The 14378-nt window shown below is 40.2% G+C and overlaps 1 protein-coding gene across 6 annotated transcripts in view; it reads left to right on the top strand.

Moving 5' to 3' along the window:
- The window catches only part of LOC23687649 (transcription factor hamlet), a 453938-nt gene extending 440440 nt beyond the window's left edge, over positions 1–13498 (top strand). For 4 of the 6 annotated variants that reach the window (XM_021847868.1, XM_021847871.1, XM_021847869.1 and 1 more), the window contains exons 7-9: positions 848–1016; positions 10384–11526; positions 11590–13498. In XM_021847868.1, coding sequence (XP_021703560.1) covers positions 848–1016; positions 10384–11526; positions 11590–12612 — 2335 coding nt within the window. In that variant the 3' untranslated portion in view covers positions 12613–13498. The remainder of the gene's footprint in view (positions 1–847; positions 1017–10383; positions 11527–11589) is intronic. The other 2 variants (XM_021847872.1, XM_011495189.2) reach the window with 2 other exon arrangements.
- Positions 13499–14378: the final 880 nt, after the last annotated feature.

Genomic DNA, 14378 nt, shown 5'->3' with positions numbered 1-14378 from the left:
CTCCTCCTCCTCTGTCTATAGAGCTTGATCGAATAGAAGGATTGACTGCGTGCCACTCGTGGGAATCGCGCGACCTGATGATTTCATGAATTCATCACACAAATGTGCCTCCCATCCCTCGCGCATTCATTGATTGAGTGGGTGATCCTATCTGTGAGCGATTCACTTCACTTATCTGATTTCGGATGGATTGACAATTGAGGCGGCTGGGTGGAGAACTACGGCTACTGACGGTTGCCCTTCCGCGTATATTAGATGGGCACTCACGCGGTCGGCCCTCTAATGGGTGAGAACTTTGACACCTGAAATCGCTTCATCAGCGTTTTTTTTTGTTTCCCCCTTTAACAAATTGCTACACAGCTCGACGGGCATCATCAACCCATCATACTCATTTGCATTGAGTGTGTGTTTGTACCAGGCCGACCATTCAGGAAGCGATGAATAATTAACCGTTTTCGGGTGTTGTAATGAGGACTCTTCGGAGATTCCAAATTGGAGCCGACCACGAAAAGGGTGTCGCTATTTGAATCGATTCACGTCAATCGTTTATTTACGTCATTTACATACGAAGGCGACAATGGGATGGAAATTGCCACGCTCCGCGTCTATTAGACATCAACCTATTCTTCCCGATTGTTGTGTGTGTGTTTGAGAGTGAGTGCGAGAAGGGATCCTCCCACTCGATTTTGTTCATCAACGCTGTTTAAAGGTCGCTCGCTTGTCTCTACCTATTGGTATTTCTCAATTATGCATGATGACTCCCACTGCTTAAGGGGAACTCAACGAAATTATGCAGTTATTGTCGTCGATGGAAAATTAATGTTCCACACTTCGCTTTTTCTTCCAGACTCGACGATCATCTGGTGATTTCGCACCACTACCCAAAGGACGCCTATCGGTGCGAGCTCTGCCCGAGGGCTTACTGCTATCGGCCGTCTCTGCTGCGGCATCGGGCCCTTGTCCACGGTGAGATCCGGCGCTATCCGTGCGAAAACTGTCCCAAGGTAAGTCATTGTGTAAGTGTCGTTCTAGGTTTGGAACTGTTGTTTGAGTCATTTCCTTCTTTGTTTTTGGTTGATTTGAATAGGTTTTTGGTTATTGACTTTTTTCATCAGGTTTTTATTAGGATTTCTCATATTCTGTGTATGAAAACTTATTATGAACTAATGATGTGCACTCTGACCTCTTTTATCGTCCGTTATAGAAGGGGTCTGAAGAAACTTCTCCCAAGATTTCTTGCGAATTCATCTTATAATTCACTCATATGTTTCTTTCAAGATTGATCGGATAATTTCTTTCAAGCACACTTTCCTAAATTTATTCGAGGAGTCTTGCCCACAACTTTGTCAGGATTCGTTTAAAAGAATTCTCGATTTGTACAAACAAACCCATCTCCAGAAGTTGCTCTATACAATATTTTTCAGTAGTACCTCTTAAGACTTTTTCAAAGTACATACAACATAATATAAAAATGAAAGAAATTCTTGCATTATCTCACGATGTCAAAATATCGATTGAACTCTCATGTACCTCATTGTCTAGAGTTCCGAACAGTGACAATTTGAAAGGTAAGAATTGATATTTTCACAGCATTCCAGTTTAGAGGACTTGACTACAGAAAAATTGATCATAAAGCGGAAACATTTGAGTGTTTTCCTTGAAAAATCTCAATGAAAAGTCGAGTGTTTGGAATATGAGTTATATTCGGAATTTGAAACAAAATGGTACCTCGGATACTTTTACGAAAACGTTCAGCATTTCGACTAAAATTTTGTAATTGTATGTGGCAGTATAGCAGCAAAAATAGCATTTTGATATCCAAAAAACATATATTTACAAACCTTCAGGATGTGAATGTTATTTTGAGATACTTATCCTCGACTAAAAAATATCAGAGGTATATTCAACTTCGATATTTATCAAAATCGTGTGTCATTCGACATTTTTTTTTTGCTTAAGAAATTTTACTCAGACCCAAAAGAAGTTTAATTTGGCATCAAGGGACAAGACAGCTTTACTCAAAGCAATATTGTAAACACATAGTAAGCTTGAGTTACTTGCTTCTTGCTCAAAACTCTTTACGGTTACTTGGTTCTGAAAAATACCTGACGTCAATAGTACATAACATACCACTTTTTTGTTACAACAAATTTAACTTATTTTGTATATCAGATTACAAGAATGAAATACTGAATTACTTTCCATAAAACATAACCAATCATATTTATGTGCTAAGGAATATTGAGATTAAATTGTGGTAATAAAAATATAAATGATGTAATCCACTAAAAGTTGAAAATATACATAGCACCATGTTGTTGTAGAGAGAGAGAGCAATCAACTCCCTGTACCTTCTTTAAGAAATCACACTAGACAACAGACTAGTTTGTGACGCGCATTGAGTCGGAAGGCGTTCTTCAGGAAAAATGGACTCCTGATTCAGTCTTAACCCGCACTTCTATACAAACTGAGATTTAATGCAGCCCACAAACGTTCAGTCTGTTTGACAAACTTTGATGCCACCCGCGATTCAGTCAAACTAATTTATGTTCGTACGACCGCTTGACGAACTGTCAAATCTTGCTGTTTTAAGGTTTTGACGTTCTGAAGTTTACATGTATTTTTGAATATCTTGAGAAAGTTAGACACGATTTACGAAAAAAAACTGTTTTTTTTTTCTCAAACATCTTTAAATTAAGAGTTTAACCAGATTTCAATTAAATTTTTGCCCTTTTGATCAACATTTGTATGATGTGCGACCACTGTGCGACGACGAGGCTTTTATCGGACACACTATCATTTCACATTCCGCGCGACCAAAGTAATTTGAAAGCATCCGGACTCCTGATTCAGTCTTAACCCGCACTTCTATACAAACTGAGATTTAATGCAGCCCACAAACGTTCAGTCTGTTTGACAAACTTTGATGCCACCCGCGATTCAGTCAAACTAATTTATGTTCGTACGACCGCTTGACGAACTGTCAAATCTTGCTGTTTTAAGGTTTTGACGTTCTGAAGTTTACATGTATACAACGAAACACGTGTCAAATTTACAAATTGAAATTCAAACTGCGAAAAAAAACCACTTGCTTCGGTGGGGATCGAACCCACGACTCCTTATTCGCTAGATGAGCGCTCCAACCTACAAGCTGCGGAGCCCCTTGAGAGACCCAGACGCTCGTAGGCGAATTGAACTCGATTACCCCAAAGCACATGGGATCATCGTTTCGCAGTCTAAACTTCGTTCGGGTATATGAGATGTACATTTGACACCTATACATCGTCGTCTAGCGATGATTTTGAATATCACCAAGACCAAGATATCAAAGGTTAAAATTAATTCTAAATTCTTCCGGCATTCGTCCAGAAATTCTTTCAATTATTCTTTCAAGGAAATTTAGGAAAATTCCTTCTGCAATTCATCCAGAAATCCATCCAGGTATTGATCCAAAATTTTTAATACAGTATTTATCCAGGTATTTCATCAAAAATTCTGCAAATAATGTTTCCAGTAACTCTTCAAACATGTCTCCAGATATTCCTTCGTGAATGTTACATGGAATTATTCCTAGATTCCATCAAGAAATCCTTCGAAAATTTGAAATTTCTCATAAAATTCCATCAGGGATGTGCATACAATTCCTTTCAGAATGATTTCCTCCAGGGATCCAGAGAGGCTCTTCCAGAAATCCCTACAAAAATGTCGAAAGGGAATTCTACATGCATTCCTGTTGATAGTGTTCTTTAAGTTTCATCAGGGATTCCCAAAATATCTTCAAGGGTTTCCTAAAATATTCGTCATAAATTCCTCCAGGAACTACTTCAGATATTAAATATTAAATTAAATTCAAGTATTCTTTCAGAAACTTTATCATGCTTTTCCCAACTAAATTTTCCAGACATTCTTCCAACTGTTTGTCCTGGTATTTATAAAGGCATGACGAATACGGATATTTCACTACGTATTTCTCCACAATTTTCATTAAAGTTTCTCCAGGAATTTACGGGATTCCTTTAAAAGTTTCTTTAGAAATTCTTCCAGCGATACTTCCAATGATTCATCCAGGAATTCCCAATATGTGTGCGGAGATTCCATAAGCAATTCAACCAGGAGTTTCTCCAGCGATGCCTTCAAGAATTCTAAACATTCCTTTAGGATTTTCTACAGAGATTGAACAAGAAATTTGTGTTTGATTTTTTTTCGGAGATTCCTCCAAGTTTTCCATCAGCAATCCCTTGAAAGTTTTAACCAGGAATTTCTTTAGTGACTCATCTGAATATTTGCTTAGAAATTTCTTCGGAAGGTATTCCATGCAATTCCAGATACTCCATCGCTAATTGTTCCACAATTTTGTATTTCTATGGAAATTCCTTCAACAGTTTCGTTCAGGTACTGTCTCCCAACCTTGGAAACCATCGAAAAACGACTTGCTGCAAGGTCCTCGTTTCAGCGAGCTTTTCACGCGTCCACGGACCCTTTCTTGAGAATCTTGGCCTTGGGATTCTTATAGGGATGCTTCCAAGGATTTTTCAAGGAATTCTGCCACCAATTTTCTAGGAATTACTTCTAAAATTTCTCGAAGAATTTCTTCAAAAATTCCCCTTGTGCTATTATCGGCAAATCTATATAAATAATCTATATAAATAAAAATGGAATGATGTTTGTATGTCACGAAATGGCTTGAGAACGGTCCAACGGATTGCCGCAAGATTTTCACTGTTGCACTCCTCAAGGGATGCGACGTGTACGTGCGAAGAAAAATTTCAGGAAAGTCGCCGGATTTATCGGGAAAACGGGAGAAGACTAAGGTGTAATTTGTATGGGGGATTTCTTGACGTTTTCCAACAGCCTACTTGATGGCAAAACGAAGTTTGCCGGGACCACTAGTGGTAAATATTTCTTTTAAAGCTTTGCCACGAATTCCTTCAGGTATATTTCTAGGATTTTTTTTTTCAAGAATTTTCAAAGGAACTTTCACAAAGATATTTCTACAGGATTTTTTTCAGAGATATCCTCCAAAAATTTATCCATGTATTCCAAAATAAATTGTGCCGGGGATTTCATCAAGAATTCTCCAGAAAGCCTACCTGGAATTTATCCTGATATTCTAGCAGCATTTCTTCTGCGATTCCACCGGGAAGCCCTCATGATATTCAACTAAGAATTCCATTAGAAACTTCCCAAGGGATTCCACCAGGAATTCCACTCACACCAGAAAAATAAAACAAACCAAAACTTGAAGATATCACTGAAAGAATTCCGGAAGTAGTCCATGTAAGAATTCTTGAAGGAATTGCTGAGAAAAATCCTTGAGCAGTGATGGAAAGAGACGAACATTTCTGCTGAACTGAAACAAAAACAAAAAATTCTGATGAGCAAATCTTTTCGAAATCCATGAGGTAATTACTGATTCCTGGAGGAATTCCTGATGGGATCCCTCAAGGAGTTCATAGTGTGCTCCTCGAAAAAAGTCTTTGAAAAAAATCCTTGTGGATTTCCTAAAGAAATATTTCATGGAATCCTTTAAGGATATCTAGTTGATATTCATGTCTTCTCTTCTTCTTTCTGGCTCTGAGACAGAGCCTGCTTCTCAACTTGATGCTCTCATGAGCACTTCCACTGTTATTAACTGAGAGCCTTGGCCATTTTCCATGTTAATATCGTATGGCAAGTATGAAGATACTTTCTACCCTGGGATTCGAGAAAATTTTCAACCCGAAAAGATCCTCGACCGATTGGATTTGAACCCAGCACCCTCAGCTTGGTCTTACAAAATAATGGTATTCCTACGAGAATACGTTGTAGAATTTCTGTATGAATTCCTGGTGGAATGCCTGGTGGAATGAGTGCGAGAGTTTCGTGTGATAATTCTCGTAGAATTGAAAGTGAAATTATTTGATAAACTTTGGGTAGATAATCCTCCAGGAATTTGTTCAATGGTTCCAGGAATTTCTCCAAGAATAATCACTTTAACTACTCAATAAATTCCTGCTGGGATTGCGAAGAACTCTATCAGAAAATTTTCCAAAAAATCCTCCAGGAATTCGTCAGGAGATTTCTCCAACATTTCCAGCAGGAATTTTTCCAGTGAATTTCACCAGGAGTTTCTCCAGGGGTATTTCTAGTATTTCTTTTAGGGATTCTACTATATCATTTTTATAAGACATTTTTACACTCACGTTAAAAAAAAATGGCTTAACACGGCTAAAATGGCTTGAAAGGCTTAAAAATGGCTAGACATTAGTGTGGGACAAAATTTAGATTCTCGCTCCAGTCCACTTTTTGGATTGCATTTAGGTCCCATACCAACTGTGCAAAATTTCAGCTCGATCGGAGAAACTATATTTTAGCGCCAGCCGTTCAAAGTTTGTATGGGATTTACTATAGGAAAACTTACTTTTGCAAAGAAAAATCGTCAGAAGTCGCCCATTGACCTCTATAAAAATTCTGAACACAGACTTCGATAGATATTTTGACGATGAAGAATATTGCCGAAGACCAAGAAACAATCCGACACTTGTGCAAAAAGTTATTCAAAGAAAAGCTATTGGCAAGGCGACGTTGATTAATACGTGAAAGAATAACAATAGTAACAAAATCGGGCAAAATTTTCGAATAGTCCATGCTTAATAACTTTATTCACAAGCATCGGATTGCTTTGCGGTCTTCGGCAATGTTGTTCATCGTAGAAATAGCTATCGAGATCTGTGTTCAGAATTTTTATAGAGGATAATGGGCGACCTCTGGCGATTTTTCTTTGCAAAAGTAAGTTTTCGCATAGTAAATCCCATACAAACTTTGAACGGCTGGCGCTAAAATATAGTTTCTTCGATCGAGCTAAATTTTTGTACAGTTGTTATGGGACCTAAATGCAATCCAAAAAGTGGACTGGAGCGAGAATCTAAATTTTTCATATAACCGTGTCCCAGGCTACTAGACATGTCTTAAAATAATTGAAAAAGGGTAAAAATGGTTTCAAATGGCTTGAAACGGTTTAAAATTTTTTAGAACGGCTAAAACCGGCTAAGAATGGCTTGAAATAGCTTAAACACCTAAAAATGATAAAAATTGGGTTAAAATCGTTGTATACGGCTAATATCGGCTATATATTGCTTAAAATGGCTTGTAACGGTTCAAGCGGCTGAAAACGGATGAGAATGGCTTAAAATGGCTTAAAACCATTAAAAATGGCCTAAAATTGCCTAGAAACGGCAAAGAACGCCTAAATATTGCTTAAAATGGTTTAAAACTGCTAAAAATGGCTAAATACGGTTAAATCAATAATCAAAAACGAAAAGCTAAACATGGCCAAAATGGCTTGACACGGCTTAAATCGGCTAAAAACTGCTGAGAATGGCATAAAATAACTAAAAACGGCTTAAAATGGCTTAGAATGACTTAAAACTATTTGGCTTAAAATTGCCTTGAACCGCAAAATATGGCTAAAAACGGCTGGAAAATGCTTAAAATGTCTTAAAATAGCTAAAATGGCTTAAAATTATTTGAAATGATTAAAATTGGCTTAAAATGGCTAAAAATGACTTAAAATGTAAAATAATAAAAAAAAGGCTAAAAATGGCTTCATATGATTAAAAATGGTTTTAAACGACTAAATATGGTTTTAATTTGCTTAGAATGGCTTAAAACGGTTATAAATGGCTTGAAATGGCTATCAACGGCTAAATTGGTTAATATTGACTTAGAATGCCTAAAACAGTCTTGAAACAGGCTTGAAACGGCTAAAAATGACTTAACATAATTTGTAATGGCATGAAACGGTTAAAAATGGCTTCAAATGGCTTGAAACGGCTGAAATCGGCTGAAAATGGGAGAGCTAAGAGCCGGGACACCAGAATTTCCGCAAAGAATTCTACCAGGGAATCCACCATTTTTTTTTTCTTGGGTGATTCCTCTGCAGTTCCTTCATAGATTCCAATAATAATGCTCTAAGGAATTTAACCAGGACTTTTATCAACGGTTTCACTAGGATTTCTTCCAGGTGTTACACTAATATATCCTCCAAGGAAACCACTTGGAATTTCTACAAAGATTCTACGAGGAAGACCTCCAGGGATTGCACCAGAACTTTTCCAGGGATTCCCCTACGAACTCCACAGGAAATTTGTCCAACAAGGACTCTACCAGAGGGATTTCACCTGAAATTTGTACCAGCAATTCTTTCAGAATTTGGATCAAGAGTTATTTCAGGGATTCCACCAGTTTTTTCTCATGGAAATCCACCAGTATTTTTTCATGGAATTTGACTAGCGATTCCACCAGAATATCGTCGAAAAAGCCTTCAGCGTTTCCACCAGTAATTTTTCTATGGATTCTATCAAGTATTACATCAGAGTTTCAACATGAAATACTCCCTGCATATTCAAGCACTCAACCAGGAATCCCTCTAGAGATTCAAACGAGAATTTCTCCAGGGTTTGACCAGCAATTTTTCTTTTGATTCTTCCTGAATTTCCTCCAAAGACTACAAGTGGAATTCCTATAGAGATTCCATTAGGAAATGCTCCAGCCATTCCAACAGGAATCACAAATTTTTCCAAATTTCCTATGATCAATTCTATTGGACAAATATTTCTTTCAGAGATTCTCATAGTAGTTTTTTGTGGAATTCCTCCAGGAATTATTTAAAAGATTCCAATATGAATATTCTCGAGGATTACACCAGGTAATCTTTAAGTGATTCTACCAAAATATTTTCTCTAAGGATTTCTTTCAGAATTCTTAAGGAGACTTCATCATCATTGCCGACCATGATTTTTTCCAGGAATTCTAAAATGAATTTGTTCAGAGATTCCACCAAGCATTTCAATAACAGAGTTGAGGGAAAATATTATCGGAACTTCAAGAGGAAATCGTGGTAAATATTTGTAGAGTTTCCCGGTGGAATCCCGTGGTGTATCTCAAGCGGAATCTGTTCCTTAAGAGATTCCGCTAGAAATAGTTCCATGGAGAATTTGAAATTCTTTTGGAAGTTCTGGTTATACATCGGGAAAAAAACCTGATAGATTTTCAAATGAAATAGTTCGATGATGAATTATATTCGGAAGAAATCTTTGGTGTAAAATCAAACACTTGGATCCGCTTACCAGCGGTTTGACTAAAATCAACCTCGTTTGATGTTGGTCGACCGATTCGCCAACTTTCAAACATGTTTCACAAACGGTCAACTTGATTCGTCAAGTAGCATCGCACACGGTCAAACATAGCACCAACACGATGCTCGAGCATCACCATGGGGGCGTAGTCAATGTTGGTCAAACGGTCTGAGTCGTCTGTGGACTGCATAATCTGATGCCAATGACCAAACGGATCCCGACTTCCAGAATGCAATGACGAATGATTCAATTTGATAAAACATTGCAACTCAGCACTTCAGCTTTTGGTACTATTTAGTATAGAAATGGAACATTTTTGGAACAGAAATGCAGCGTAGCAACTTAGGTTACAACATTTTATACGGTTTTCTGACCAACAACTGCCCGTGAATGGACATTTTATTATCATGAACGTATTTTATTGACGGCATCGGTTATCAAATAATAACGAACCATTCAAAAATATATGTTGAAATTCAAGTTATACCTGAAGAACTGTGAAAATCATTTTCATATCGATCCATAAATAACGCAGATCTAACTCTTTAACGTTGATCGTTTTGTATGTTAAATCAAAAAATCGCAAATGTTTTGTTCAATACTGTAGCTCTGGTTCATAGGCCTAGCGCTTCAGCTACCTTTCTTTCTACGGTGAAATCATTTCTTTTCTGCTTACTACGTGCCGTTCTCTGTTTAGGCAGAGACCGGCCACTAGCATATGACACATTACGGTTCTACCCACTTCTGGCACCCTCTGGCACAATTCATCAAATTAGTTTCCATGAATGCCTGTCTAGGTACTGTGTAGGCAAGAGTACTAAGCATGCAATCGAGGATCCGTTAAACATCCAAACAAAATTTGTAAAGATTGTAACGATGAATCTTCTAGGGATCTTGTCAAAAATCCAACAATATGCCGTAAGGAAGGTTTTCCAAGGATTTGTAATGGAATACTTTAAGAATTTTGTAGTAGATCCACCAAATTGTGGACAAAGAATCCATCAAGGAATTCTTTAAAGTTTGTCATCATCATAATAGAAATGATTTTTTCAATGATCAGCGCGTAATCTTTGCAAGAATTCAACAAGTTTCTTTCCAGTATTCAATCACTAAAGCATCTCGCCAAAGATTTACCAAATTGTGATCTCTTTTCATTATTAGTATTTTATATTCAAGTTCCCAATTTTTCGTTACCCTCACACAAGCACAGTTGCTAACATCATTCAACTAATTAACCAATATACTCTCTCCTTTTCCCTCCCAACAGGTCTTCACTGATCCGTCGAACCTCCAGCGACACATCCGCACTCACCACGTCGGTGCCCGGAGTCACGCCTGCCCCGAGTGCGGAAAAACGTTCGCGACCTCGTCCGGCCTGAAGCAGCACACCCACATCCACTCGTCGGTAAAGCCGTTCAAGTGCGCAGTGTGCTTCAAGGCGTACACCCAGTTCTCGAACCTGTGCCGGCACAGACGTATGCATGCGGACTGCCGCATGCAAATCAACTGCAACAAGTGCGGACAAAGCTTCAGCACCGATACGTCGCTTTCGAAGCATAAGCGTTTCTGTGATTCAACCACCGTCGGTGGAGGTCCTTTGCATCCTTCGACGGCAGCAGCAGCGGCCGCAGCCGCAGCAGCCGCCCACCAACAGCAGGCGTCTAGAGTACCGAACTTGCCGCACAATATGGCCACCCCACCCAATCCGTTCTTTATGTTCCACGGAAGTCCCTTCTTCCCACCCGGATTCCATCCGTATCCCGGAATGTCCGGTATCTTCCCACCAAACCCTGCCCAAGCTCCCCAATTCCCATTGCCGTTCTTCCCCAAGCCTGCTCCGGCCCCAGTTGAGCTGGAACGCACCACTCCTTCTCCGCGGCACGTTAACCTAATGGAGCAGTACGGTCAGCAAACGATGAAGATCTCCCCTCCAACAGCGGAGGAAGCCACCAACCATCTCAGACCATCGCCCGCACGCCCCATTCCGGTCAACTTCAACTCGATTCCTTCGATGACCTCAACTCCAGTGGCACCCTCGGCAACGGTGACGACGACCCAGTTGACCAATAACAACCACATCAAGGCAGAACCTCTGAGCCGCAGCCGGGAGAATGGCTCCTTGAATAGCAGTTCAGCATCGCGGGGCGTATCATCGCTTGAAGTCCACAGCTCAGAGGATGATGAATTGCCGTCCGGTGGATCGATTCGCGTCAAGAATTTCTCCATGTGTTCAACGGCATCATCTACTGGATCGTTGGACATCAAGGAGGAGCGACAGTCTCCAGTATCTTTGCTGGGCAAGCGAAGGAAGCCTTCGATCGATGTGGTCAAAGAAGACGACGATGAAGAGGACGAGGAAGACGAAGATGACGAGGAAGACGAGAAAAAGGAAGAAGTGGTGCCAGCGAAGGTAATAAATATCTTGAAATGCTTTAAATCCACGGATAGCGCTAATCAAATTGTCTCATTTCAGATTCCCAAAGTCGAAAGTGCTTCGGAGCAGCCCTTAGATCTCAGTGTAACCAAAAAGAAAAATGAAGCTCGCAGTCCGACGCCGATCGAGGTGACGACTCCAACTCCGACACCACCTCCGACATCCGAGCCAGCACCGATTCCAGTCCCCTCGCCTAAACCGATCACTTCGCCCCAAATGACCGTTCCGACGAGTCCATCGCCGACGCCTTCGCCTCGTCCCCCAGCATCGCCATCGTCGCCAGGTGCTCAGCAAATTTCCTATCCGCGTCCCATCTATCCGATGCTACTGGAGGCCATGTACCGTCCCGGAATACCGAACTTTCAACGGCCGCCGTTCAATTTTTTGGGCTCCCTTGGGCCCAACTTTGACATGCTCAAGCGAAATGCCTCCGCGGCCGGCTCGTTTCCCCCGAAGCCCTTTCACGAGGCCATCATGGCCGCCGGTGGCCTAACCGGAGGTGGCAAGGTCAAGGATCGCTATTCGTGCAAATTCTGCGGCAAAATCTTTCCCCGCTCGGCCAATCTGACGCGCCACTTACGCACCCACACCGGTGAGCAGCCCTACAAATGTCGGTACTGTGAACGGTCATTTAGTATCTCTAGTAATTTGCAGCGTCATGTGCGTAACATTCACAACAAAGAGCGGCCATTCAAGTGTCACCTATGCGAGCGCTGCTTCGGCCAGCAGACGAATCTCGATCGGCACCTGAAGAAGCACGACGCCGACGCGGCCGGACTTGGTCTCGGCCTTGGCGATTCTCCTTCGTCCAACGAGGCCGAACGGGAGGACAACTGCTTCGACGAGATTCGTTCCTTCATGGGCAAGGTGACCTACTCGGGAGCCCCATTGTACGGATCCCATCCGCATGGCACCGGTGGACATATCTACACGCCCATCGATGTGACCACGGTGGAACCGGATCTCGAGGACGGCTCCAGTGATGTAGAGAGCGATATGATCAACATCGACTCCGACAAGTACTCGATGAACAACAATGACACGATAGAGGTTTCCACCTAGAGGTGAACCTTCCCACACAATCCACCTGTAAATACGAGCTGTTAGTTGGACCAAAATACCAAGCGATTCTCGGCGGTCCTGAAGCAATCCGGCGCGATTTGTACATATTCTTGAGGACCGAATGTAGTAACTGTTTCACCCTATGCTCACTATTAGCAAATTAATTTCTGACTTAGCCTACACGCCTAACCCCATTGACCAGGCTCACTAACTAATAGTATTACGATGATGATCATTGGCTTAATCAATCCAACGACATATTGCTACTTTTAAGATCCCTCTTTAGATTGTAAGAACACTTCCTTGTACAGTCCCAGTTCCCCCTCTCGATTTCTGCACAAACGCTCTAATTGTAGTTCAAATATTTTCTTTGGTGATATTGATATTGTTTAATTTTATGTAATAGATTCTAGAGTTATAGTCAGTAAATAGGAGAGAAAAAAGTTAAACTTTTGCAACCCCCCACTGGAAAGAATTTAGTTGAAACCAAAAATCTTAGCGACACGATCGAGCACGACTAGAATTGTAGGTTTGATATCTGTAGACAAAATTTTATACTATGTTTTTCGTTTTTTTATTGTAAAATTATCATTGATTGATTTTATTTCAGTTTGTAATTTATTTTCCAAAGAATTGTTTCAGAAGACTTGTAAACTGTAAGAAAATTTCCATAAAATTACCTTTGTAGAACGATTACTCTACCAAGTAACCCACAATAACGATAAAAAAGCTAATCAAAAGAAGTAAGATTGCAAAACGAATGGATTGTTAGTTAGTTTTAAACACTTTAAACTCTTCAAATTAAACACAAAACTGAAAGAAAAAACTTACCATTTAAGCGCAAAACTTTTCCAAGCATACGTCAAATAAATCAATTATGAAAATATTTCCTGCATTTGACTGATTTGAGAACTCCTCCGAGTCGAAGTTTGTGAAGTTATTTGTGTTTATCTCCGGGTGGAATGAGGAGAGATAAGTTGAATCACTTTGAGTGAGCAATTCTAACAGTCGATTGTAAAGGGAACGATCACTGTGAATGTGTTCTAATTAAGGGTATGCGAAATACCGAATGATTCCGTCAAATACGCTTCGAAACCAAATTCCGCGGAATTCCACGGAACTCGCACAGGCGAAATTTGTATTTTGTTATTTCGTTTCGTTTCGCCAAATTGTTAAAATATTTCCACGGAAAATTGAAAACAAACGGAACAAAACGGAATTTCGCGAAAATGGGTCCGTATTACGGATCAAATCGACTCATATCATGGATCAGAACACTATAACAGCAAATTATCTGCGAGGGAAACGAATGGTGTGCAGTGAAAGCATACGTTTTGGCGTTTCTTTAGGAATCGTCTTATCTTAGATTCATAACTGTGGTATGGGTTTCAATGCCCCACAAATATGAATCAACGCTTCTAGGCATATGAATGACATTTTATTTCCTACGAATGGAACAAATGTGTTTAAGCATGTTATTGTTGATTGCGATGCTGTATAGATTTATGGTTCGCGTAAGTAAAATGGGTTCTGCGTAATTGCTACTCTATTTGATGAGATATTCTCCGTTTAATCCAACTTTGATAAATATCTGTGTGCTATCCATAACTGTGGGATAACTGTAGTATTGACTGGTCCGCAGGATGTGATAAACTGCACTGCCGTTGTAAAGTTTCCAAAAACGCCCATTTGCCCTAAATTCCTCGCGGCGAATAGCCCAGGAAAGGACCAACTGCGTTTGATGAACTACCGCAATGTTATCTTCC

The sequence above is a fragment of the Aedes aegypti genome, chromosome 2 (genome assembly GCF_002204515.2).
Source record: "Aedes aegypti strain LVP_AGWG chromosome 2, AaegL5.0 Primary Assembly, whole genome shotgun sequence".
NCBI lineage: Eukaryota > Metazoa > Arthropoda > Insecta > Diptera > Culicidae > Aedes > Aedes aegypti.
This window is presented reverse-complemented; position numbering and strand designations above follow the sequence as displayed.